This window comes from Juglans microcarpa x Juglans regia, chromosome 2D, assembly GCF_004785595.1.
Source record: "Juglans microcarpa x Juglans regia isolate MS1-56 chromosome 2D, Jm3101_v1.0, whole genome shotgun sequence".
In the NCBI taxonomy this organism is placed as follows: Eukaryota; Viridiplantae; Streptophyta; class Magnoliopsida; order Fagales; family Juglandaceae; genus Juglans; species Juglans microcarpa x Juglans regia.
In genome coordinates, this window is record NC_054596.1 from 15419521 (window position 1) to 15444058 (window position 24538).

A 24538-nucleotide genomic window follows, 5' to 3' on the forward strand; every position below is an offset into this window, starting at 1 on the left:
AGATACAAACTTTTTAAACCACAGTCGAAAACTAGAAATAGGAATTTAGCGAACCTTTATAAGCTTGGACATAACAAATCTAGCACTAGCAGAAAACAACATAAAAAATAAGAAAATTGTTATAAATATTAAGAGATAATAAAAAAATAAATTTATAAATGGACAGAATTTTATATAATATATTTAAATTATTTTATATTAAAAATAATTTTACAATTATTTCAGTTTTTAAATTTAATTTTAAATAATGATTAAAGTATTTATCAAAAAATAAATCAGACAACGCAGCTGAAACACGACCGAGGCTAAACTGCCACCCGACATTGCGAATCATTGCGAGCGAAAGCTCCAACTATTTCCAGTAAACATCTAGTGATGACCCTTTCAAACCTGCATACCACCCTGCCCATTCCCTTCACGCCACGTAAGCCAACAAATAACCTTCCCGGAATTTCGATCCAAATTTTCCACGACGTGGGAAGTCATCATTCGTCTTCCCGTCCTCACGCGCAATATTGGAAAAATACCAATTGCCTTCATTTGTATCAACAGCCTCAAGCCCTCGGCTTTTCCTCAAAAGTGCCCTTTCCGCTTCGATCCGTGAACTTGCCAGAGAGGAGATAGACAGAGAGAATGGCGAGTGGGGGAGGAGGAGGGTACGGGGATGCGAACCAGAAGATAGACTACGTGTTCAAGGTGGTGCTGATAGGGGACTCGGCGGTTGGGAAGTCGCAGATACTGGCCCGGTTCGCAAGGAACGAGTTCAGCCTCGACTCCAAGGCCACCATCGGGGTCGAGTTCCAGACTCGCACCCTCGTTATCCAGCACAAGAGCGTCAAGGCCCAGATCTGGGACACAGCTGGCCAAGAACGGTGCTCATCAACTCTCTTTCTGCTACACACTTAGCTTTCAACTTTTCTAGCTAGCTTCCTACGGTTCTCATTTAGTTCACTGAGTTGTGCTCAAAGCTCGAGATCGATCTTTCTTCTGAGAAAACTAGCTAGCTAAATAAATAATTCACATGCCTTTTGAGGTTACTGATTTGTCAGGAAATGCAGTTCCAATCTTCTCTTCTATTTCCACGCCGAATTTTGATAAGTCAAACCAATGTCAATTTCACTCTGCATTGATTTGTTACTAAATCCTTGACAATTTAGAAAAAAGTTAGATTTCCTTATTTCGGATCAGGAATTTGTCTAGTATGATTGTATTAAAATAGTGCGCATGACTTGGATCAGGAATTTGTCTCCTGGTATGATTGTATTAAAATGTTATCTTAGTTTTTTTATTCTTAGATCCAATCCATCAGAGAGTCTCAAGTCCTTTGAATGCTTGTCATGAGGTATAATTTCGTTTTGGTAATTGATTTTTTTGTGTAATCGTAGATGTATATTCGAATAATGTGCGTTAAAAAACCAGTATGAGAAATGATTTGAAATCTTAGTACGACTTAATCCAAATTTAGACAAGTCGGCGTTTCTTGAAACCATTGGTTTTGTGATAGAACCTCCTCCATTGGATGATGTTTGGAACTTTGGTCAGAAGGATAACTTCCAAGCCGTACGAGAGCTTACCCACCTCCCTTTCTCTTAGAGTTTCCGTTTTATTGCTTGTCAAAATCTTTTATATTTTCTAGACGTAAAATAAAAGAAAGAATATAAGAAGTTCGCACTTTGGGTTTTACAGAAGCCGGGTATCCTTCAGTTGTAGTTGATAATGAGTACTTATATGATTATATCTAAATAATCTAATTGACTGCAAGAACATTCCCCTTTTTAAGGCTACTTTTGATATCTGGAAATGGATCCACATCACAAGGATACAAACGTGTAGGTTTTTCTTTTCAGCTTCTATATTCCTTTCGGGAGATACAAGGTGAAAGTTCGAAACATGTTCAACGCTTGTAAAAATTGATATTTTATTTGCAGAGTAGTTCGTTTTATGTCCAATATGAATGACTACTTGATCTTGAGTGAGAGTTCTTCCTTCTACAAGATTTTCCAAATGCCTGTCACTTGTATTATGGTGTGCTTCAAGAGTGTGATAAGAACACACTTGTTGAGGCAGTAGAGATGTTACTGAGCCTTCATATAGCTTTGGATTCTATCATTCTACCTTTGGGTATGAGAGGGGCCCTTGGCAAATTTCTGTGGTATTTTGAGACCAACGTGTTTCCTTTTTAGTATCTCAAAGCTTAATTTTTTTTAAATGATTAGGTTTTGTGTGGATTGTGATTGAATGATCTGTTAAGCCATTTGAAATAAACTGTCTGCCTCAATGCAATCTATAATCCTCTGATATTGTCTTTTGGTTGATTGATCAGATACCGAGCGGTTACAAGCGCTTATTACCGGGGTGCTGTTGGGGCAATGCTGGTTTACGACATAACCAAGCGCCAGACATTTGATCACATACCTCGTTGGCTGGAAGAGCTGCGTAGCCATGCAGACAAGAACATTGTCATCATTCTGATAGGGAACAAGAGTGATCTTGAGAATCAGCGTGCAGTCCCCACAGAGGATGCCAAAGAATTTGCTGAAAAGGAAGGACTGTTTTTCTTGGAGACATCGGCACTGGAAGCAACCAATGTTGAAACTGCCTTCTTGACTGTGTTGACAGAGATCTTCAACATTGTGAACAAGAAGAACCTAGTTGCAGATGAAAATCAAGGTAGTGGGAACCCTACATCCCTTTCCGGCAAAAAGATCATTATCCCAGGTCCTGCACAAGAGATCCCAGCTAAGAGCAGTATGTGCTGTAGATTAGCGTGATTTGATTGAATTGAAGTTTCAAAATACGTGAATCTTGGTCATATGTTCGTCATAGCAATTTTTTGAGGTGTGTGGTGTATTTCCTTTGTATATTTGCCAATGCTTCAGTTCCGTTTGTATGAGCAACTGGTTACTTGCATGTTATGAAATGGGAGTTTAGATTCTCTTTGTACCAATGTCAAAGTCCACAAAAAATTGTCCATTCTCCCTGAGAAATTGTCAATTGGGATAGTACCCAATTGCCTGAAATACTGTTTATTAAATTTCTGTACCGGGGGGGGGGGGGGGGGGGGGGGGGGGGGGGGGGGGGGGGGGGGGTCCCCCATTATTATTGATAATGTGATACACGGCACCGTGGTGGATGATATGACACAACTGCTGCAATTCCTCTTCGGTATGATTTTGCAGTACACTTCCTTTCTTGGATACTTTTGAGAAACAAATTTTCATGTCCATGTACGCCTTCCGCCAGCGAGCTGGCCATCGAAAAACTTTTTATAATATAAAAACTTCGACCTAGACATAGACACATGCATGATCATGGTTTCTAGGAGTGTGTGTAAAAGAGAAACTTTCAGCAAAACAAACCCGTAATTTCTTCTTCTTAAGAATCGCGTTAACATGATATGGTAAGAAAAATTAAGAGTCCACACTGTCAAAAAAGAGTTCCTCTAAAGTACCAAAACGAAGGACTCTGCCACGCTAATCATGATAACATCCAAGATTGGATTAGCTAATTATAATACAACACACAAATATGTTTCTTGAAATTAGTTCAACTCTTGGTTGCAAGTATGCCACTCTCCATGTCCTCATTCCTTTCTATGTCATTCATGTCCTCTACTTCAACACCCTGAACATGAGATTTCTCTTCATGCACCAAAGAGCAGTTTTGAGCATCCATGTCCTCATTCCTCTCTATGTCATTCATGTCCTCTACTTCGACACCCTTGACATAAGATTTCTCTTCATGCACCAAAGAGCCGTTTTGAGCATCCATGTGTATTAAGAGCCTTTCTAGCAGTTCTTGGCACTCAATTGCATTGACCATTACAGATAAACTGGCCCTGCCCTTCCAGCATCCAATGGCTATTGTTGACTCATCCACTTGGGTAGAATCTAATGAGGCTTTGCTACCTGCAAAAAAAAAAAAAAAATGTAAGATATTCACGTAAATGGGAACTGATCATCTTGAAAACATGGTAATGTATACCTTTGCTCAAAACTATAATACAGCAGCCTAGCATTAGGTTTGTTGCCTTCTGTCCAAACTCAGAATCAACAAAATCTGCAAATTTAATAGTTTTATATTGCAGAAGATGCTTGAAGTCCACTAGGGATGCATATAGTATCTGTTTGGTGACATAGGGAAGAATCAGTGGCAGTCCTTCGGAAGATATCCGGAACGCACATGGTGCAGAGCTCCCTTCTCTGGATGATTGTCTTTCCTGTTTTTTGACAGAGTGAAAAAAACTCCAATTACACAAAAATAGCAGTTATCAGGGAACTTTATTCGTGTAATACACTAGGATTAGACAGGAGTGCAGTTAAACTCATCACAAACAAATAAAATGAAATTTGGCAATATGTACTCGCAAAAGAAAACCATTCATTAGATTCATTAGTTGGCGACATAAATATGAATGGGAGACCAGATCATGGGACTGGATTCTCATTTATTTTTCCATGTCTTTGTTTTGATACTCCACCAATAAAACCCCCAACATAGGTGAAAGCAAATTTGATCACGGTTCAACTCGTGGTAGAAATTATAAGCAGGGTAGCAAGCGCTTATTGATTCTTTCTTTTGGGGCTAAAATGAAATGTTTTTAGAGCAAACTTTGACCAATTGTACTGTTAATCGTATTCCAACTAAACTTTGACTTGTAAAATTGTAGCTGATATGTTATGTCCCATCCAATGGCGCTATTTTTAACTTACAAGGCAGTTATTCATACACATTACGCAGGAATCAGGATCGACACCCTCAAGAATAAGATGGGGGAGAAGGAAACCTTTTATGAACATGTAACTTTGAAACGGAACAGGGCTAACGAGAGTGCCTCAAGTACTCTCAAACACTCTCACTACTATTCTTTACTTTATTATTACCTTTCACCTACTTTTACTATTATTCATTACTTTTCACCTACTTTTTACTATTATTCAATATTCTATTATTACTTTTCACCTACTTTTCACTACCATTCACAAACATTCTCAAATACTTTCACTATCGAAACGTAAACTAGGGCATACTAAATAATCATGGTAACAATGACATATAGAAATACTTACAAACATCTTCAGGCCGATGGACGTTATCTTAAGTTGCTGCCCTACTGAGAAATTCAGCTCAAGGACATCCTTAACTGACTTTGAAATATAGTATATCCTCTTCACATGGTTAGTATCGTTGTTTCTTGTGACTAGGTGCCCATTTAACGGAAAGGCGCCATCAATACCATAGAATAACTTTATGCTATTGACGATGCCTTCATCTTTGAAGAAAACAACAGGGTCAACCCCTTTCCACTTGCCTTGCGTTTGCTTCTTTCTTTTACCTCCAGCTTTCTTCACATCAATTTCCTTATGATCAAGTGCTTGGGCTTCTTCAGAATTCTGCACTTCACTTGTAATGCAAAGATGAGGTTCCACAGCAGCCTCATCTGGTTCATCTGTACCAGCCTCTAAATTGGCTACTGAATGTTTCTCATCTGTGCCATCTCCTGAAATAACCTCCACCCCATTGGTATCTTCAATAACCTGATTCAATTGTTTTGTAGATGACTCACTACCTACTTGCAGAGTATTTGGTTTCTCCTGCATAGCTGTGTACAAAAAAATATCAGTGTAATCATCTTGATATGGAAGCCTAAAACAGAATGTAGAGAACAGGAATTACTCCAAAATAGATATAAATCTATTTTAGATTTAAAACTTTATTGCAAAAGCATATGATAAACATGATGCATTTGCAAAAGGGTATCGAAACATTCATCTGATTCTCCAAAAATTTAACACTATAAAAAAAAATTATTGCCCACAGAGAGAACACAGAACAGAGAAGACACAAAAAAGGGATTTATCTATGGATGTTTAGCACATGCATGCGGTCGCTTTGGTTTTACCATGACTGATACCTTGAATGTCTTGGCTTCTCATGAGAAATATTATTAGTTAGATTAGATCTGAAGTTACCTGGCAGAGCGGAAAGTTTGTGGAAGACAGCAATAAAAAATGCTCCACTGTTTTGATCATGAGGCATTATCCTCATGCAACGTTCTAGAGGAAAGTTACAAACTTCCTCATCTAAATCATCAGCTAGAGCTATGGATCCCCTAACGGCTGGAACCCATCTTTGGAATTTCCGTTACCACTCTCATGCTTTTCTCCCAATTCCGTATCAGGGTTATTCTCACTTTGCTCCACATAGATTCTGCCAGAGGGAAACATGCTAGGAACAATCACACTTCTGCGGTACTTAGGGACGTCTTTGTAGGAAACAAACCAGGTGCCCTTGTCACGCACCTGCATGTCCAAGAGAAGGAATGAAAAACCATATACTTGAACGATGCATGTTGCCAGCTAAAGGTGTAATGCTGGAACTTATTCCACAAAGTTGACCAAAATTTTATATCATTGTCTTGCTACCGGGCAAGATCAGCAATTTGTTGCTTTTGATTTGGATAGAGAATACCATTTTCCATGTAAATATCCAGTCTGAACCCAGACATTTGTCATGCACAGCATCACTCACTACATGATATCATAGGATTAACTTTTTTACTAATTTGAGAATATTTAGATTTATTTTAGAATAGATGACCCATAAGCTAAAAGTAACAACTTCAACATTAAACCACGATACAACCAATACAAACATTTTCCAGTCAAGAAATAAAGGTCCAGGTAGGAAAAATTGCCAGGCATTGCATCAATTCCCACCAAATAGTCAATCTAAAAAGTGGCACCAAGTCCTGTTTCACCATTAATCAATAAGAAAAACAGCATTTTGACCTTAACAGTGAGAAAGGTAAGCTTCTATCGTGCACCAAAGTCAGCTGTACCGTTACTTTCATCTACAGGGTCATAATTTGATTTTGTTATATGTCCGGAGGTTCTGGTTGAATGAAGCCCAAATATTAGGGCTTGTTTGTTTTCAAAGATGAGATGAGATGAGTTGAGATTAAAGTTAAAAATTTGAATAAAATATTGTTAGAATATATTTTTTAATATTATTTTTATTTTGGGATTTGAAAAAGTTGAATTGTTTATTTTATTTTGTGTGGGGATTTGGGAAAGTTGTAATGATGAGGTGAGATGAGATGAGATGAAATGTTTCTTGAAAACAAACGAGGCCTTAATTTCAACCAGTGTACTACTACTACAAGTAACAGACATTACTTTCTCTCCACTCCAAGTCTCAGATAGATATTTTTTTGGAAGGTAAGTCTGATATAGACATTTTTGTATGCAATGGAACCATGCCAAACACCCAATATTGATTCAAGCTAAATTTCCTCTCTAGAGGAAGAGCAAGAAATGTCCTTTATGCATGGGCAATGAAGATAACTTTCAGTATACAAAAGTAATATAGCAATAGCGTTGACCAAAAAGAACACAAGACTAGTACCCACTTCGGTAGAACAGTAGTAATGTGAGGGCTCAGGAACTAAACATTTTCAGTCCAATTTTCCTGGGGGTAACACAATGCATATAGTTTGCAGGTGACTGAGAGCAGGCATAGGGATTTTTCTTGCCTCATACACATCACCCATACCCCAGAGTAATTGTATTTAGTAAAAAAAAATGAAAAACCAGAATCTATATGCCAAGAACTAACCTTCCATTTTTTGAGGCCTGGCCTGCGAACAAGTTGGGGAAGCTCACAAGAGACATCAACAAGTTCAAGAGACCCTCCACACTTCCGCAAAATCTGTAGAAAATGAGCAATGGTGACCAAAATTTATGTGTAGGAATAAACCTCCAGTTACGTCCAGTTGGTGCAGAGAAAGAAAATTGCCACATCCATGAAGTCATAATCATTAGAAGAAATCGAATCCAACCATTCAAAAATATGACCATAATATAAATTAAAGACAACCCCATGGGGTTGGCCCAAGTGGTGAAGGCCTTGGTCTTGGGGTATCACTCCCTTCAAGGTCCAAGGTTCAACACCTCATGGCTACAAAACAATCCTTTGGGATCACACCCCCTGGTGAAAAGCCAGCAATTTAACCAATTCCGTGTAGGGAAACTTCCGAGGGTATGATGCACGGGACTAGAGTTTACTCTGCAGGGATGGATCCGAAGGACCCTACCTTGGAGAGGTTCCCCGACATCAAAAAAATAAATAAATTAAAGACTAAAGAAGACAACAACTAGGTAAGATCAAATACCAACACATTAAGGCAAAATTGACCCAAATTTGACACTTATGTTAAGGTAAAAGAAAATAAAGTAGAAACAAAATGCAGGCATAAAATTCACATGCAAATTATCTCATATGCTATACAACACATGAGTTTAGGAAAACAGATTAGATCTTCTCAAGACACAAGGTGCTAACAATCTTAGAACCTAATGAAAGTGAAAATTGAGATAGGAAATTCCAAAATAGTATAAAGCTAGCTTCAAAATCAAATTGTCCAATCTGTTCTTCTCCATCTACTTATTTATACCAACTTTCAGAATTCTCAGTCAATTAAAGTAAAAACCAGTTATTAAGAAATTTGAAAGTAGACAGGAAATCGAACACTTGCTGTTATTACTCTTCAATTTACTGCTGAGGTGCCATGAATCGTCTTGAGATAGAGGAGTTCCTTTAGGGACACACGAAAGTAGTGCATGACAATCATTAGATGTAAAGTTGGTCACAAAATGATCACAAACCTCCTGTTTAGAGGAATGGTACATAAGTAAAATAATTTTTAAAGGGAAGACAATGTTATAGTTGAAGCAGAACTAGTCCATAATGGCTGCCATCATGGAGAGAATGGTCCATACATAAAATCATAATTATTCAAGAATCAAAATTGATTTGCTTTATATAGAGAATACGTTGTGACAAACAGGCTTTACTTGTAAAAAAGGAGTTGTGACCAATGTACTTTAGGATGTGGACATAGCATAAACATTCCAAGTCTTGGAGAGATGAATAAGCTGGTGGACACTGTAGGATTTCATTAGGAGATCAGTAGCAGTGTAGGACAGGTCTGTCAATGAACGCATCTTGGCCTAATCGGGCATCTTCATTCAAGTGAAATTTTAAAAGAGCAGCCAAGGGACCAGGAGCACAAAATTTACTCGTCCATACATAGAATCTTTACTCTTTGTTTTTTTTTTTTTTTTTTTTTTTTTTTTTTTTTTTTTTTTTTTTTTTTTCAGATTAGGCATTTTCTTTTGTGTAACCCCAGTGTACTTGGGTTGTGCCCCCAGCACTTAACAATAATACGTGGTATCTTTACTTATCCCAAAAACCAAAAATTATTCTTTTGAGCCTATCAGCCTACTAGTTCTACCTTTTCCTAATGCCATCTTTGAGTGATAAGACACAGTTAAATCTAGAAATAAAAAAGAATCTCCTGTAGGCTGTTAAAAGAGTGGATATGTTACTTGATATAGAGGTAGGGTTTGTGGACGTGCACACAAAAAATTGAGCAAGTTCATTGAACCATAGCTTCATTCACTAGCTGGATTCATTGATGTAGAAAAATAATTGATAATTACCTCAGCAACCACAGCTTCATTCTCAACTGGATTCATTGAGCAAGTTGAGTAAACCATTCTGCCGCCAACTTTAAGCAAGGATAGACCTGCATAAGCAACACAGTTTTTGTAAGTTTTGAATACTCACTAGACTGCATGCGCAGACCCAAATACAAACACTAGTATGACCTTCATATATTAACTTAAAAAGGAAAGACTAAGTGGCATGATTAGAAGTTCCATCTAATACAACAAACATCTCTTGAACACCATCAATGAACCATCAAAAAACTTAAGTCTAAGCAACAACATGCATTGTAATGTAATGACTAAATAAAAGACGGGCTCTCGAAGAGATTAGCCACTTATCAGCACCACGGGAACCTGTGACTTACTCGAAACAAAACGTATAGTAGAATTGTTTCTTTCCCCTTTTTTTTAATGTCTGGGGAACCGCCCCACGGCAGAGCCCTTAGGACTCACCCATGGAACCTAAACCCCCGGGGAGACTAGCATAGCAACCCACCGCCATGGCCTCCCACTTAAATCACAGTTTGATCCCAGGGGGAATTGAACCTGTGACATAGAGCTCATGCACACAAGTTTGCCCTTATCACTTGGGCTACCCACAGGTGGGTTGTTTCTTTCCATATCTCCCTTAAGACACAAATTCACATCAACATTTCAAAAACACCATTTTAGCAGGACAATATCCGAGTCTTTTTTTCGATTTTATTTTAGTTGGAATTTCTGACAAGATTGGATCAAGATTTAAAACTAAATAAGTGAGCCAGAAAGATAGTTGATTCACAGAGTCACTGGTCAAACCAGTTTGATCATAAATACATATATTATAATAAAATAGAATTAAAATACTATAAATATACAAGTATGGCATAAGTTAGACTGGAATATACTTCTGGTCCCCAAATATATAACAAGGGTCCGAATTTCGTCTCTGAAATTTGAAAAGCCTCAGTTTAGTCCTTAAAAAAACTTAAATGGTAGCAATTTAGTTCTTACATCCATCAAGGGGGGAAAGTTGCTGATGCAGCAAAAGGAAAACCAAGGTGGCATGTTAATAGTACCTGTGGCATGTGAAATGGCAACATTGCCATACCATGTCAACAATTGAAAATTATATTAAATTATTTACTTACCTTAAAAAAAAAGTCTATCTTCCTCTCCGTCTCCCTCTCCTCCATTCCAAATCCCACCAGAGCTACCACCATCATTAACTTTCATTTGCCATCACATGTTCATAAAATATAACTTAAGAAAATGGACCCAATTGGACAGTAGGAAAATTTTAAAATGAAAACTTAAACTTCAGGCCCCTACCAAGTTAGGAAAAAAGGCTTTCAGAAAGTCTTGTTTTCGTTTTCTCTCTCTATTTTCTCTCCGTACACATAATGTTTTCAGTGGTGGTTGGGGGTGTTTAATGGTGAGGTTACCATTTGACTAGAGCTGATAATGGGATTCCAGAATCAGATAGTTATAGAAGCAAAAGCTTTAGAGTTCTTGAGGGATGGAAAATATTTGCTCATCACGGAAAGGAGCTGGAGAGTTGTGAAGGAAATAAGGTTGGGGAGGTCCATGACATTCTGGTTTGCCAAAGCCTTAGAGAACTATTTGAGGGGAGGAGGAAAAGTGTTCTATTCGGCTCATCGTGAGGGAAACAAAGGGTTCATTGCGCAGAGATGTTCTAACTCACACGGTGGTTACATGGCTTTAATGGAGTATGGAGATGGTGGTAGAAGAAATTTCATCTTCATTCCAAAGGAGAGAGATGACAAAGGATGGAGGAAGATGGTGGATACACTAAGGGAGGCTAGTAGAGAGGGTGGCTATGTGGCTAACAACAGAGGAGGGGCAGCCTAGGTGCCGTCGGAGGAGATGGTGGTAGTGAGCCAACCCAAAAGGCGGTCGTACAGAGAGGTCCTCCAATAGGAGGGAAGGTCTGACATGCATATAAGTCTGAAAGGAGGCGTTGTGCAAAGGCAATATGGTGGTGGCAGCTGCGTTGTCAGCTTGAAAGAGGATGGCATGTACTCTGCTCTGCTGGAAATGAAAAAGCAAATTGATTTTTTGCAGGAGAGGATGGTATGTGTTTTAAGCTACATACAGGAAAATCAGAAGGTGGGCTTGGACTTGGGCTGGGTTGACATTGTTTTGGCTGAAGAAATAAGAGTAAAAGGCATGGGATTTGATGGGCCAGATAATAGGCCCGAGGAAAACATTTCTCTCAATAAAAATCTAGTGGGTAGAGGAAAGGCCAAATTGGACTTGGGCCGACGTAAAGGGCCTCAAACCGTGGGCCAAAACAGTCTTACAACAGGGGTTGGCCCTAGTCACGTTTGGAGAAGACGGGGTGCTGGTGATCCAAGCCCATCAACTGGCGAGACCCAGACCAAGCCATTAGAGTTGGTTCCGATGGTCGCGACCGGTACGCTGACGACACCTGTGTTGGATCTTGACAGAATCTACGCTGAGCAATGTGTGGTGGTACCACCTAAGTTGGATTCTCGCATGCTGGTGCCCTCTAGAGTGAACAAAGACATCACAGATGGCATTCCAGCCGGGGGGTGGCACAAACTTGTGCACCAAAGCATTCTGCGATGCTTTCCGTCACCACGGCAGTGAACGTGGCTAACGATGGTGGAGCAGATCCTTTCGTCACATGTAGAGGAAGAAGGTTTAGTGGCTCCGAAAATTTTTTCCCCTGAGTCCTGCACACAGAAACTCCCGATATTTAACATGGAACCTACATTGTCCCAGTTGGAGGCGTCATTTGCTGTGTTTGAGCATCATGAGGTGTTATCAGAGGGAGGAGACGGGAGGAGTTTGGATTTCGTGGAAGATAGTCTCGGGGGGCTACTTTCCGAGGTTAGTGAGGATTTGTTTTTGGTTCCTGAAACATAGGAGATTGCCATTCCTTCTGCTAATGTTGAGATCAACAGGGGCACTGTAGTTAAATGGGAAGAATGTAACATGTTTGGAGGGGAGGGAGATGGTGGGGATAAGGAGCCATTCCCACTGAATTGTCTATTACCAAATGAGTTTGAGATCTCTGATTGGGTTCTCAAAAAGGTGAAGGACATTCAACATGTGGTGGGAATGGAGTGTGTGGGTTACGAAGAGCAATTTATGGCCCTTCTCACAGCCATTGAGGTGAGCCATTCTCAGTCCAAGAAAGTTGGCTCCAAGAAACAGAGGGAGCTTAACAGACTTAATTGGTCTTTGAATGAGGGCAGTTCAAGCCGAGATAGGTCCAAAGGGAAGGGTACTGCTGTTTTTTTATGAAGCTGAAAATTGTATTGTGGAATGTGCGTGGGCTAAATGAGGGTAATAAGCGCCTTCGCATAAAAAATTTGCTTCAGGAATGGAAGGCAGATATTATTTGTTTACAAGAAACAAAGTTGAAATGGGTGACCAGAAAACTGGTGAGGTGTGTGGAGTTGCCCGTATGCAGAATGGGTTTATCTGGTTTCGAATGGTGCATCGGGTGGTATCCTTATGATGTGGGATAAAAGAGTGGTGGAGAAAATAGAGGAATTTGTAGGGGAATACTCAGTGGCCTATTCCTTTAAGATGGTGAAGGATAATTTCCTGTGGGCATTTGCAAGGTATATATGGACCGAATGTTGAAAACATCAGAAGGCATTTGTGGGAAGAACTAGTGGGAATATATAGCTGGTGGGACCTCCATTGGTGCATGGGTGGTGGTTTTAAAGTAATAAGGTTCCTTAGAAAGAGATTTGGAGACAGCCGTATACGCCCAACCATGAAAGATTTTTCAGAGTTCATTTTTTACTTGAACATGGTTGACCTCCCATTAATAGGTGGTCCCTTTAACTGGTCTAATAATCAGACGTGGTCTCGGTTGGACAGATTTCTAATATCGCCGGATTGGGTAAGTCATTATCTGGAGGTATGTCAGAAGAGAATGCCACGTCTTTGCTCGGATCATTTTCCCATTTTGCTAGATGGAGGCAATATTCAAGGGGGTCGTCGCTATTTTAAGTTCGAAAACATGTGGCTCAAAAGTGAAGGTTTCGTGGACAAGGTAAGGCTTTGGTGGTCATCTTATCAGTTTCATGGTACTCCCTCTTATATTCTTGCAGGCAAGCTAAAAGCTTTAAAGAATGATTTAAAGCTTTGGAATTCTCAAACATTTGGAGACTTAGAGGAGCAAAAGAAAGCTATGATGGGAGAATTACAGAATCTTGAGAGGATTACTAAAGATAGTCCTCACGTCAGAGGAAGTCTCATGTAAGACAGAGCTGGCTTCAGGGTTGGAAAGAGTATTATCTCTAGAGATCTTTTGGCGACAGAAGTCAAGAGCACCTTGGTTGAAAGAAGGGGATCGAAGCACAAAATTCTATCATAGAGTGGCTAATTCTCACAGGAGAAATAATTCCATTGATATGCTGAAAATCAATGGTAGAGAATGCATGGAGGCTCCTTAGATTTGGGAGCATGTGGTGAGTTTCTTTGAACAATTACTTTCAGAAGGTGAGGGTTCGAGGCCAAAATTAGATGGACTTGGTTTTAATTCTATTGAGCCACAATCAGCGTCTTGGTTGGAGAGATATTTTGAGGAAGAGGGGGTATATGATGTGGTCAGAAAAATGGTGAAAGATAAAGCACCCGGTTCAGATGGTTTTTTGATGGGCTTCTTCCAAACATGTTGGGAGGTAGTGAAAGAAGATATTATGAATGTATTCCAGGAATTCTTCTTGGCTAGGAAGTTCAAGAAAAGCATGAATACTACTTTTATTACTTTGATCCCAAAGAAGACAGAAGCATCGGAAGTGAAGGATTTTAGGCCCATTAGCCTCATACACAAGGTATATAAAATCATTTCCAATGTGCTTGCAAACAGGCTCAGGTAGTCATAGGTAAGATGATATCAAAGCCACAAAATGCTTTTGTAAGGGGTCGCCAAATCCTGGATTCAGTCCTAATAGCCAAAGAATGTCTGGATAGTAGATTAAAGTATGGTATTCCAAGGATTATCTATAAACTAGATATGGAAAAGGCGTATGATCATGTTAACTGGGACTTCCTCCTTTATTTATTGAAGAGATGTAGCTTTGGGGAGAAATTGTGTATGTGGATCAGATGGTGTATTTCAATGGCAAGATTTACAGTTCTGATCAATAGCAATCCAGAGGATTTCTTTAATAGCTTGCGAGGCCTAAGGCAGGGAGATCCCCTGTCCCCTCTTCTCTTTGTTGTTATCATGGAGAGGCACTGAGGAGGATGCTATCGGCTATGGTTAGCAAAGGTTTTATGGTTGGATATTCAGTGGGTGATCCAAACATGAGCCTTATCTCAGTTTCACACTTACTATTTGCATATGACACCCTTATTTTTTGCAAGGCAGAGCAAGACCATCTTAGGGCACTGAAGACGCTTCTTCTTTGTTTCGAAGCAGCGTTAGGTTAGAGAGTGAATTTTGATAAATCAGAATTAGTGCCAGTTGGGAATGTCAGTAATACTAGGCATTTGGCTAGCACACTCGGGTGTAAGGTCGTTTCTTTTTCTATGACATGCTTGGGATTACCGTTGGGGGCCGCATCACGGGCCTTGTCTATTTGGGACACAGTTATTGAGAAAGTAGAACGGAAATTGGCAGGGTGGAAGAAATTATATCTGTCGAAAGGAGGCAGGGTGACTCTTATCAAAAGTACCCTCTCTAACTTACCAACTTACTTCATCTGTTTTTCCAATTTCAGCTTGCGTGGAGGCACAGATAGAAAAACTCTATCGTGATTTCTTATGGAGTAGGATAGGGGATGATTTCAAGTTTCACCTAGTTAGTTGGGACAAGGTATGCAGGCCAATTCCGTCAGGTGAGTTAGGGATAAAGAACTTGAGAACGTTTAATCGGGCCCTTCTTGGAAAATGGCTTTGGAGATACAATATGGAACCGGAAGCTCTCTGGAAATTAGTGGTAGATTGCAAACATGACAATCTATTGGGGGGAGGGGGGGTTGGTGTACTAGAGGGGAGAATGGGTCCCATGCGGTGGGGTTTGGAAGCAAATAAGAAGAGGGTGAAGGGTCTTTACTCACCATACAAAATTGATAGTGGGGGAGGGTACTCGTATAAAATTTTGGAGGGACATTTGGTGTGGAGAGGTGGCTCTAATTGACTCTTTTCCATCCGTTTTCTGAGTGGCGTGTGATCAAGAAGCTTCGGTGGCGGACCTCATGGTTCGTTCAGGGGACCAAGTCCAATGGAATGTCACTTTTAGTAGAAAAACCCAAGATTGGAAAATAGAAAGTTTTGAGGCTTTCTTCAGCTTAGTTTATTCTATGAAGCTGAATAGATTGGGGGAAGACAAGTTATGGTGGACACTTGCAGGTAAGGGTACTTTCTCGGTTCGCTTTTTATTTATTTATTTATTTATAAGTAAGAATCTTTATTGAAGAGAATGAAACTAGGCAATGCCCAAGTACATAGGAAGTATACAAAGTGAGACACCTACTTACATTCTAGTGAGCTGAAAAGAAAATAGAAACTCATGGACATTCCCACCCTTCAATACAATAGCAGAAAACCATTGTAAAAGAGAGAATACAAATAAATTCCATATTTCCCCCACTGCACGTTCCTTGTTGTTGAAACACCTATCATTCCTTTCAAACCATAAACACCACATTAAGCACAAAGGTATCATTCTCCACACTGCTGCCAGTTGAGTGCTATTGTGCCTTCTGTTCCAGCACGCTAGTACTGAAGGTTCGCTCAGTTCACGCAAAGGTTCGCTCCTTTTATAAGTCCCTTACATTTCTACCAAACACTCATTTCCCATGGAAAAGTTTGTGAAGGAATAAAGCACCTCCCAAAGCACTCTTTTTCTTTTGAACAACAGCCCTGGGTAAGATTTTGACTATTGATAATCAGCATAAGCGCTGGGTAATTATCTCAGATTGGTGTTGTATGTGCAAGAAAACTGGCGAGACAGTGGATCATCTCCTACTACGTTGTGAGATAGCAAGAGCCGTGTGGAGCGAAGTGTTCAGCCGGATAGGGCTTAACTGGGTGATGCCTGCCACAGTGGTTAAGTTATTAGCCAGTTGGGTGATGTTGGGTGGTGCTCCACAAATCAAAGCTGTGTGGAAGATGGTCCCTATCTGCATTATGTGGTGCATATGGCGAGAGTGTAACAAGCGGACATTCAAATACAAGAAGCGTACTTTAGAGGAGATTCGAGCTTAATTTTTTCGCACCTTATTTCTTTGGGCTATAGCTATAGATTTTAATGGCCTAAATGTACATGATTTTCTTTCTTCTATAGTTACCTATATCATCTCTTGTATATCTTCTTGTGTACTTGGACTATGTTTATCCTTATTAATACTACCATTTACCTATCAAAAAATAAAAAAAGGCTTCCAGACCATCTAACATGATGGAGTCCACCTAGATGAGTTAAGTTCTTACAAAATATGCACAAATATATCTAGTCATTGTTAATAAGTATAATCAGCTAGTTGGAACAACAAAATAAATCTCAAAAAGAGTAAAAAATCATATAATCCAAACAAGCATTGTTGCATACAATAAAGAGGATTTCTGATTTAAATTTTTCCATCAAAGGTTACCTCGAATGGCAATCTGAACTTGGAGGTTATGGATCCCATTGCCCAATCCTGGATTCCTGTATTAAGAAAATAAAATCTTATCCACCACGAAAGAAAGGTAAAAACAGAAATGGCGTTATAAAATTCAAGAAACAAAAGGTAGATAAAGGGAAAAACACACGACCATTTCCTCCAGATATCGGGAGCCTTGCGAAGTGTACCATCTCCACTGCAGGGAACATCACATAAGACACGGTCAAAGATAAGTTGACTAACACTCGGATGAAATCCCATTGTACTTTCAGAAGAACTAGAGCAATTTCTGTTGGAACGGCAGCCAGGAAAATGTTGAGCTTCGTGATTTGTGACTACCAGATTGGCAGTGCACATTCTTTTTGTTTGGTGGATGAGAAGATTACATCTTTGGACGTCAAGATCGTTTGCAACAACCTAAGAGAATGAAGAAATCAATTTCAAAACCAGAATTAGCAGAGTGAGAAGAAGTTCAAATTTTTTTTTATCAGCAAAACAAGGACTTTATTGAGAAGAAAATAGGTGTAGCTCAAGGACTTCATTGAGAAGTTCAAATTATATCAACAGACCAAGTTAGACAAGCTAAATAAAAAGAGCGCAGACTATATACAAATATAAAATCAGTAGTAAACAGTATAAAACAGGAATGGTTAAAGGACACGAACCAATCCATCAGGCAGTGATCCTTCTTTGGCTGATCTGTGTATAATCTCAAGCAGTTGGAATGTTTTTGATCCTGGTGCAGCACACACTGAGCAAAAGCAAATAATCAGTCAGAAAACACTTGGTTAAATACCCGATTTTCTCACATGTCAAATGGATTTTCAATTATTTTTTCCCTGCAACTTTAACAACCATTTGATGAATGTGAAGACAAAGATGAAGCAGCAGTTATAAAATAACTTGGTTAAAAATATTTTCGAAAATAAGATATTACAAAACAAAGGAAGGTTTAAAGAGAGAATTTTTTAATGCACAATAAGTTGCTTACTGTCGAGTACAAAATGATATGAGTGTACATCCAGGAAGAGAGGAGGCACCTGCATCACAAGCAATCACTAATCACAAGTAAATATATAACCCTTAAGGAAACAAATGCATCCAAAACTCGAGAGATTTTTAAAATCTTTTAAAAACATGAGTACATAAACTTCAGGAGTGACAGAGTGTGTATAATGTTGGCTTACCATGCTGACAGCCTCCTGTCTTGTGATATTTCCAATTTCATTTTCAAGCTTTAAGAACTCATGGAACCTGGAAAATTCACATATCATAGCAGAATGAGAACAGACATTAGGGCTGAAATCCAGGATAAAAAGCAGGTACATATTGCATATGGACAGAAGTCTTGTGTTCTTCTAAACTCTTTGTTGTCTTCATTGTGCTCTCTAGAATGGGTACGTAAACTCTTTAATTCTTTGTTATTCTAAAATTTTGGGTAAACATCTCTCTTTGTAATCTTCTAAAATCTTTATTGTTGCTATCCCTCGCATTTTTTTTACTCTTAAGATCATATAGTGTGTGTACTAACACCCTCCTATGATTTATATTGTTGGCTTGATGATGCAACTTCCTATATAGACGATTCTATGTGCTCTTTTTCTTGTGTATTAGCATTTGAGAAATAAGTGTTATGACTTATGGGTTTTACCTTATTTAAAAGATGAATGCTATGATGCCCTTGTTTTATATCATCATGGATGTTATATTCCTGCATTTCACCCTTCTTCACACAGTGGCATTGGTAAATTGGCTTACTGAGGGGTAAAACTCACCCCTCCTTTTCCTATTATCCCCTTAAATTGCCCATATTCACTGAACCACAGCCATGACAATAGTTGGAGCCTGTAGGACAAAGAAAGTTAGCATATTGGAAGGGTTCCCAAGCTAGAGCAAATGTTTGGTTTAGGGAATAGTCTCTTAAACTTCTTCTCTATGTTTGGTTCAGCTTAATATGGTTGGTCTAGAATTCCAAAAATTTTATTTTATTTTATAAGTAATAAGAGATTTTATTCCCAAGAATAGGCATAAGCCCAAGTACACAGGACGTATACAAAGGAGATACCTACTACTTTCTAAAAACATAACTAAATCTAAAACAAATTCTGGAAATTATCATCCATTACAAAAGTTTTAGCCCACAAACTCAAACTACTAAAGAAAAAATCCCTAAGGTCTCCCAATGAACGTTCTTTGTCTTCAAAGCATCTCTCATTCCTTTCAAGCCATAGACACCACATGAGACAAGAAGGAATCATCTTCCAAATATCAACAGCATTCTTGCTACCCTTCAATCCCTTCCACCCTACCAATAAATCCACCATTTCCTTGGGCATTACCCAAAGTAGACCAATCCGATTCAAAACCTCATTCCACAAGAACTTGGCCACTTCACAATGAAGAAAGAGATGATTAACACATCCCCCCCCCCCCCCCAATCCTTCCAACACTTACAACGGGGTATATGTTACTATATGAATATTTATTTCTGCACAGTTTTATCTAGTTTGATGGGAATGACCAAATGTGTGATTATTTGATAAATGAAAAAAAAAAGGAGAATTTCAGAATGGTCATCCCTTTAACCATTATGATCCCTCAATAAGGGATCACAACAAAGGTATTATTACATTAACTTTTTAATGGCATCTTCAAACCTTGACTTTAGTTGGGATCCATTTGGGGCCGCTACAAAAATTCTGGAATCAAATTTAATATATAAGGTATGCGAGACAACCGGCAATCTACACATACAATTTACTCAGTTACACTAACATATATCATCACACAAAGCATGATTGACCTCTCAAGTGTTTGGTTCTTCCTCAGCTGCATGCGGGAAAAATTTGAATGCCAAGCAAGATTCTCAGGGTACCAAGGCAATGGTCTAATAGCCTCCACTTCACCATCAGTGACCTTAAAAAAATGAATGCAAAAGAAACACAAGAGCTTGTCACAAATAATGAACAATACTGGCATCAAGATCACCACTGCACTACAATTGCCAAGTTAATTGTGTATCTTACCTCAGCTTGAAGAGATTTCATAAAGTCATTCTCCAACTGTGATCGAATGTCGGAACAAAACTGGCTACTGCAAAAAATGAAAGTACGAAAGATATGTCATCGTAAAATTAAATCTATTGGAATCTTGGGAAATCAAATACAATTCCAAATACATTTTAAATTGCACAGAGAAAGGGAAAAGGCCAGTTTCTGATTGTTTCAATTTCATTAGTCACAGGAGTCTCCATGCCATTAGCACCTATGAATTTCAATGTTTATGTTTTCTGTAATAGGGAACTTTATCTTCTATGGCAAAGAATTGAGGAAATACCCAACAATCCATAAGCCACTCTTCTATTATATAATATATATCTTATTATATATTTTTATATATTTCTTTTGAAAGGGATAGGGAAAATGTTTTTACCTAAAGTTTACACGTTTAAGGGTTTAAGTGGAAGTTGGTTGCTTACATTCATTGCCGCCTACTTGTTTTTGGCTCCTTCAAAACATTTTCTACAATTCATTCTTTCTACTAAAACAAATGCTTAAAAGAGCACAGCTAGACGTCTAAAGGAGTTCCATCTCTCCATTTTCTGATAAAATCAACCGATCAAAAAAAAAAAAAAAAAAAATCTGATAAAATACGCCAAAGGCCATTTCAATAGAATATGATATCAAAACGCGCCAATTGTGACATTACCTTGAATTAATTCTAAAAGCAGCAGGCAATGGTTTTCGAAGAATTTGCATGAAGGAGTCCCACTCCTCAGGGGACACAATCCCTTGCTCCTAATATCACCAAAAAAAAAAAAAAAAAAACCACAAGTTCGTATTCCCACAAAAAAAAAAAAAGAAGAACATTAATAATATAGCATAATATTCTGAACTCAATTGAGTAAGTATGATATCAAATGGACAAAATAATCCATGCACACACCAAAAAATAAAGAACAAAAATTCATACATAAGATAACAGCCGGAACCCGTTTGAGTGTATGAAAAATACTCCCCAAGTATATAGAGTAAAAGTACCTTATAGTATTCATCGAAGGCAGGGTTTTGGGTGGCGAAGGGCTGCCAATACGAATTCTCATTATTGCTGCTGCTGCTGTTGTTGTTGTTGTTGTTTTCAGAGGAAGGATCGGATTTGGGGCGCTTCCAAACGTTCTCTCTGTTCTCCTTAAAATGCCTTCTCTGCGTACGAGATCTTCCTCTACCTCCCATTTTGGACACAATGCGTTACTGCTGCTGGCTGCGTGAAAGGAACTGCGTTGTGGAGCTGTGGTCGTAAACAAGAACCGGGTTTGAGTTGGAGTCGGATCTTCGCACACACGACTCTCGACTCTCGAGTCAATCTCCTGCTCCCATCATTTTTGTAAATGTGAGCTTCGCTATTTGGGTTTGAGTTAGGGTTTGGTTTGGTTGGGCTTAGTTGAAGAACCATAACCCAAACGATGCCTTCAAGAGAAGTCTTGGGCCAACCCAACGCCATTAATCTAGCCCTTGATATATATCATATTGCAAAAGCTATGGAATAACATATTAATTATGGATAATAATACGTGATACGATTTATAAATATAATACATATATAACACGAAATTAGGAAGGTTGAGATTGATATAATTGAGTTTGAGTCAAAACGAGTTGACCTGTTAAGGTACGATTAATAAATAGATTAACTCAATTAATCCAAAATCAACCCGTAATAATCTGTTTAAATTTTATTTTAAGATTATAATTTTATTATTGTTAGATTGTAATATAGATATTTCTTAACGTGCTTATATTTTTATTGTTGGAATTATAATTCTAAACCTATACTCATATTAGTTATTATTGAGTTTGTAATATTTATGTTATTATAGGTTAGAATCTGAAAAATATTGATAATTTTTGTTAATAGGTAGTCTTATTATTTTCTTTGGAGATATTGTGGGTCATGTTTAAAATCATAATTTTTTATACAAATTAATTTTTTAATTTATTCGACCTGCTAAACTGATAAGATTGCTCGTGGGGTAAAACATCTTATGTTTATTCCACTTTTTGTGCCAATTTTCATATATTTGTCATAAATTTTGGAACTCCGATACGGAATTAGCGTGAATCGACCAACATGTATTTTCTATTTTCGAATACAGTTGTCTTAATTAATTTCTTTCATCCAAAAGTGTAATCACTGCATTTCTGACTTTTGAAAATAATTGCAATTCACGGGAGACATGAACGTCCTCGTGGCTAGTGGCTAGTGACTAGTCATGCATGAGAGCAATGCATGCAGTTCCTTGGAAGAAACGAATTCTCTTGAATTAATTTCTTGCAGTTCGTTGTCATATATATTGAGACTGATAGCCACGTGAGCACCTTAATTTAAGTTGAGAGTTATGAATTTTATGGAAACTGAATATAAGGGCATTGGTATTGAATTAATCAAATATTTTTTTATTTTTAAATTTAGTAAATATCATTTACATTTACTTCATATTGAATTAGTTAAATTATTTTCATCCAAACTATAAAGTACAGTAAATCTATTCTTCTTTTCAAATAAGTCTAAAAGTATTTTTTGAGATTATTATATTATAGATATAAGATTTTTATTTATATGAGATTTTATCATCTATATACATATGAGATTATTATATTATAGATTGTTAGATTGTGAAAATAAAAATGAATATGATTGTTGGAAGTTATTAAAGATTATAAAAATAAAATATAAATTAATTAAAAATATATAAATAATAAATAATAATAATATTTTATTATTATAGAGAGTGTGATGACTAATCTAATATAGACTTCAAGTTTTGAATGTTAGCTAAAAGTGAAAAAACTACATATTAGTTAAAATTTGAAGAATAGAATAACTAATCCAATACTAATGCTCCAACTTTAAATATGAGAAATATTTTAGCTATCACACAAAAGTAATTTTATAAATTAACTTGATTTCATATAATTTCTCGGATTGTAAATTATTTTTACTGTATAGTAGATTTAACAGATCACATAAATTCACATAGTTTGTTAGATTAATTTTATGTAATTTTTTTATGATTTTAAAGATTAATTACCTAAATTTAAAGTTTAAACGAGCTTTATAAATCATCAAAAAAATATATATAATAAAATGTTAATTTCCATCTTAAATTTATATAGCATTCTTCGTTTGGGCCTTATTAATTGCTCAATTTAGCCCATTTTCCTTTTAGTGTAAGGGGTAATTTTGGGCACAAATACAAATCTTTGTCTCTCTAGTCCCAGACTCCCAATATAGGCTATAGAACATACGTGTGTTCTCCTGATTTTTACCACATAGCATACTTAATTATTTAGGCTATGTATTTTATGATTATACCATCTAACAGGAAAAAAAAAAAAAAATACCATCTAACAGAAAAATTGAGAACGAAGAAATTGAATATAAAATCAGAGCTTGTTGAACAAATAATGATCTCACTTCTTAGGCTTGATGGGAAAAATAACATTTCTCCTATTATGAAGTGAAAAAAGACTATGACTACCAAGTGTTTGTGAAACATTGTCAAAGAATATTTTCTTTTAGAGTATTGGTATACCCTACACTCATATTCCTTCAGTGCAGAAAGGTTTCCATATATAAACATTTAGTCATAACAGAATTTGTCATATGGTCACAACACGATGACACCTAGCTAGCCAAGTCTCTGTTTCAGTTACACAAATATTCTTATGGAATATTTTATTTTCTTGAATAGGCTCTAATGCTCTAGAAGCTTCCTTGAGGTGTGTTGATCTGAGGCAGGTACATCTATTGCCTTAACATCTCCCCTCGATGCAAGCGGCACTGGAGTGAGACTGAGACTTGATCGAAATTGGGAAAACCTTGCAGAGGAGAAAGGCTTTGTGAGAATATTTGCTATCTGATCCTTGCTTGAAATAAATGAAACTTGAAGTGATTTGGCTGCAACTCGTTCTCTCACAAAATGATAGTCCAATTCAACATGTTTGATTCAAGAATGCACGACAGGATTGAGAGACAAGTATGTAGCACCAAGATTGTCACATTATAAAGTAGGAGGTGCAGTGAGAAAAATGATAAGTTCACATAATAAAGATTACAATCAAAGAAGCTCACAAGTAGTGTTAGCAACAGATTTGTACTTGGCTTCAGTAGAGAACCGAGTAATTATGGGTTGCTTCTCAAAACCCCAGGAAATAAGATGAGTGCCAAAATAAACACAAAACCCACCAGTAGGTTTATGATCATCAGAGCACCAGACCCAATTAGCATCAGAGAAAGTAAACAATGAAATGAGGAAGAAGATGAAAAACATAACCCTAAATGTCGAGTATGGTTGAGATAATGAATTATTCATTTGACAGCCTGCCAATGGGAAAGACGTGGACAATACATATACTGACATACTCGATT

At 37.7% G+C, this 24538-nt stretch overlaps 2 protein-coding genes across 2 annotated transcripts; one reads left to right on the forward strand and one right to left on the reverse strand.

Moving 5' to 3' along the window:
- Positions 1–567: 567 nt before the first annotated feature.
- Positions 568–2947, forward strand: LOC121248978 (ras-related protein Rab11A). The gene is made up of 2 exons (XM_041147615.1): positions 568–872; positions 2324–2947. The coding sequence occupies exons 1-2, from the start codon at positions 634–636 to the stop codon at positions 2769–2771; spliced, it is 687 nt and encodes a 228-aa protein (XP_041003549.1). The 5' UTR covers positions 568–633; the 3' UTR covers positions 2772–2947.
- A 396-nt stretch (positions 2948–3343) lies between these two features.
- LOC121248977 (RNA cytosine-C(5)-methyltransferase NSUN2-like) lies at positions 3344–21545 on the reverse strand. The gene is given in 16 exon segments (XM_041147614.1): positions 3344–3908; positions 3985–4219; positions 5070–5602; positions 5973–6119; positions 6122–6302; positions 7618–7710; positions 9504–9589; positions 17099–17154; positions 17262–17527; positions 17776–17861; positions 18102–18150; positions 18298–18364; positions 19914–20026; positions 20137–20203; positions 20819–20907; positions 21151–21545. Coding segments are annotated over 16 exon segments (2622 nt in total). The 5' UTR covers positions 21343–21545; the 3' UTR covers positions 3344–3546.
- Between the last annotated feature and the right edge of the window lie 2993 nt (positions 21546–24538).

Excerpts from the sequence above, each read along its gene's own strand:
- LOC121248978 (XM_041147615.1), top strand. The coding sequence starts at position 634 with ATGGCGAGTGGGGGAGGAGGAGGGTACGGGGATGCGAACCAGAAGATA. Across the intron at positions 873-2,323 it reads GACACAGCTGGCCAAGAACG|ATACCGAGCGGTTACAAGCG; the intron begins GTGCTCATCAAC and ends TTGATTGATCAG.